This window comes from Agrilus planipennis, unplaced genomic scaffold (genome assembly GCF_000699045.2).
Source record: "Agrilus planipennis isolate EAB-ADULT unplaced genomic scaffold, Apla_2.0 scaffold20, whole genome shotgun sequence".
NCBI classification, from domain to species: domain Eukaryota; kingdom Metazoa; phylum Arthropoda; class Insecta; order Coleoptera; family Buprestidae; genus Agrilus; species Agrilus planipennis.
In genome coordinates, this window is record NW_020439516.1 from 431,646 (window position 1) to 435,408 (window position 3,763).

The window sequence follows — 3,763 nt, forward strand, 5'->3', positions numbered from 1 at the left end:
TTTAAAAATTTTTACATTTCCCCTTTTTATTAATTATTCCTTTTAATTTTTATTAAATTAACTCAGAATGTGGTAGTTTTTAAACCATTTTTCTCTAATATACAATTAATTAAAAAGAGTGGATAATTTTGGAAGTAATTTAATTTAAAAAATTAAACTGTTCAGTGAATCCCCTCTACTTCCTAACTGCGCTAATAGATTTCACCAATCAGATGCGTCCAAATGGCTAAGGCTATGACGTTCTGACGTTGTCATATACAGTCATATACCTCATTTTTTATAATTAATTTGTGTCGGTTGACGTTGCAGCAGTGTTATGTGTAATTAAGTAAAAATAAACGGTTTTGGACTTTCCTTTGTGAATAAAAAATTTACAATACGCTCTCAATACACCACTGAATGTTAACGAAAATAAATTAAAGTACGCTTTAGGTGGACACCTCAGAAATTGAGGTTAAAAATTTCTAGTAAGTTGGGCTGCACCTCTTTTTTTCAATTTTAATTGCTTAAATAATGTTGTTTATCTTTATTATCAACATTGTGCAAATAATTCTGTAGATAATGCTACTTTTTTTTACAATTTTTAGGTCATTGTATGTAAGTTTGGAAGAGCAAGAATGAATCTAAAAATAATATTATTACTGTATGTTTCTGTAATAATCTCAAATTTAGTGGTAGTGGCCGATGATATTGATGATTTGGTAAGTTATAACTTCTGATATCATCATATTTGTTAACTTAATTGAATAATCCCATTAATAGGATGAAGCCACAGTTGAAGTAGAAGACCCTGAAACTGTAGATATTCCTTACAAGAGTCCAATCCCCACTGACCCTAGTAAGATATATTTTGCAGAACATTTTGATAATCCATCTCATTTTGCTAAAAAGTGGATCAAATCACAAGCCAAAAAGGAAGGTATTTCTGAAGATATAGCTAAATATGATGGAGAATGGAATGTTGAACCAGCACAACGAGATGCCTTAATTGGTAAATTTTAACTTATACTATATTTAATCCTAAGTCCCTCCTATTTACTCCTTAAATTGTATATTATAGGTGATAGTGGCCTTGTTTTGAAATCAAAAGCTAAACATGCAGCTATATCATCCCTGTTGGACAAACCTTTTGTATTTAAAGATAAACCATTAATTGTCCAATATGAAGTAATTTTACAAGATGGCCAGGACTGTGGTGGGGCTTATCTTAAGCTTCTGAGTAATTTAGAAGATAAAAAATCACTGGCAAACTTCCATGACAAATCTCCTTACTCTATTATGTTTGGTCCTGACAAATGTGGCAGTGATCACAAATTACATTTTATCTTTAAGCATAAGAATCCTTTGAATGGTTCTGTTGAAGAAAAGCACTGTAAAAAACCCCAAGAACGTCTTGAAGACATCTATTCAGATAAATTGCCCCATCTTTATACATTAACTATTCAACCTGACAACAGGTTCGAAGTAAGAATTGATGGGAATGTGGTGAATTCTGGTAGTTTATTGGAAGACTTTGAACCACCTGTAAATCCTCCAAAAGAAATTGATGATCCAAATGATAAGAAACCAGAAGATTGGGATGAAAGGGAAAAGATTCCTGATCCAGAAGCTGTCAAGCCAGATGATTGGGATGAAAGTGCACCTGCTCAAATAATAGATGAATCTGCAACTATTCCTGATGGTTGGCTGGAAGATGAAGAGAAATTTATTCCTGATCCTAATGCAAAGAAGCCTGATGATTGGGACACAGAAATGGATGGAGAGTGGGAGCCTCCTCTTATTGAAAATCCTGCTTGTACTGAGGCACCAGGTAAGTAAAGAGTACTTAAAACATTTAATTATTTACATTAAAATAATTCAATTCGATTAGGTTGTGGCAAATGGGAACCCCCCCTTATCGATAATCCAGAATACAGAGGAAAATGGAGAGCACCCCTAATAGATAACCCCAATTACAAAGGGAAATGGAGGCCAAGGAAGATTCCAAATCCTGATTTTTATGAGGATAAGGAACCGTTTAAAATGCAAAGCATTGCTGCTGTTGGTTTTGAACTGTGGTCGATGTCCAAAGATATTTACTTTGACAACATTATCATCGCAGATGACGCGGGCGTTGTAGAAGCTTGGGCACAAGAAACTTACCAAAAGAAAAAAATGAAAATTGTTAAAGACAATGTAAGTGATTTTAAATAACAATTGGAGATTTTAAACTTTTAAAGTGTCAATATTTGAAATTTATTGAACTACTAATAAATAATATACACATTACATTTTATACACAAAATTCATGCAGTAATGTTACATCTTATTTACAAAGTAATTCTGTTTTTACTAGCAATCAATGTGGGGCCGTTTTTTAAAGGCCGTTAATTATAGACCAAAATCATGGGGCGCTTATTTTATTTACTGTTCTATTCCTTTCATTCTCTACATTTGGTATCTGTGGACATGTGTAAAAGAGGTACCAAATAACAAAATTTTCATCTACATAGACGAATTTGCTAGTTATTTTTGGGGCACCTTAAAACATTTATAGACACATTTATTTCCTCTATAGCTTGTAATCAAGTTTTGTAGTGCTAGATTTTATTAGTTTGTTGTTTTTATTATCCTGTAGGAGAGCTTGATCCAACGTTTAGCCAAGTTGACCAACGAGTACCCAATACTGTGGCTTCTTTACATAATTGTTTGTGGCATTCCTGTTGCCTTTGTTTTATACTGTTGTTGTAGACCCACATCTAAGCCTAACCAGGTGAGATTTAGCAAAATTCCAACTAAACGTTTTTAAAAATTAAGCCAAACAAATTTTATTTTTGTTGTTTATTTCTTTTTAATTTGTAGTAATCCATTTATGAGGAAAAAGCTATAAAAAATCTTTAAAAATTTTTACATTTCCCCTTTTTATTAATGATTTCTGTATTTAAATAAAACAGGAGCAAGAGGAACTTAAGAGAATGGCAGAAAAGAAAAAAACAGATGAAGCCACTCCAGATACTGTTGAAGATGTACCTGAAGAACAGCAAGAAGAGGAAGACGAAAAGGGCAGTGAAGAAGACAAAAAATCGAAACATCCTATACGAGACGAAGAAAAAGATTCTGGAAGTGAAGATGAAGATGAAGACGATGAAGGAGAGGAATCTGCTAATGTAGAGGTGGGTTTATATTTAATTGTTAATTCGACATTAGAGGTAGTTGAGCATATCTAAAGTGTAAAAATGTTTTCTTTTTATATAGCAACCCCCTCCTGGTCAAAGTGGAGAAGGTGACATACCAAGAAAGAGAAAACCTCGTAAAGAATAAAGAAAAAAGAAATTATCGTCTTAAAACAGACTGAGCATGTACCTAGTTAGTAAACCGCCGATTTTAATCATTAATTAAAAGGAACTATTAATTTTACAACCACCTTCCTTCTTCGACACGCCACTGTCGTCATCCGTTTATTAATTTATTGATTTCGTCGTAACATTTTTTCTTTTTTTTTGTGTTTTTCATTAACATGTAGTGAATGGTAACGAGATGGGGACATTGGGTCCGTTTCGTATTTTGGACTTGACACAGGACATCGTTTGTAATATTGTTATAATAATTATATTATTGTTGTTTGTTATGTATTTTTGCCCATTCTGCAGCGACATGTTCGATTGTGCATTTCTTCGCGTGTGCAGTTTAATAAATTGTATATTTAACACATTTTTATTGTTTTATTTTTAATTTAATAACAACAAATATTAACAATTGAAGTTTAAATATTGATTAATAAGTG

At 32.4% G+C, this 3,763-nt stretch overlaps 1 protein-coding gene across 1 annotated transcript; it reads left to right on the top strand.

The window, feature by feature from the left end:
- The first annotated feature begins 254 nt into the window (after positions 1-254).
- LOC108738454 (calnexin) lies at positions 255-3,308 on the top strand. Its single transcript, XM_025979246.1, has 8 exons — positions 255-467; positions 588-701; positions 763-991; positions 1,061-1,810; positions 1,871-2,175; positions 2,618-2,752; positions 2,934-3,152; positions 3,235-3,308. Exons 2-8 carry the CDS (start codon positions 618-620, stop codon positions 3,298-3,300), a joined length of 1,788 nt encoding a protein of 595 aa, XP_025835031.1. The 5' UTR covers positions 255-467; positions 588-617; the 3' UTR covers positions 3,301-3,308.
- The last annotated feature ends 455 nt before the right edge of the window (positions 3,309-3,763 follow it).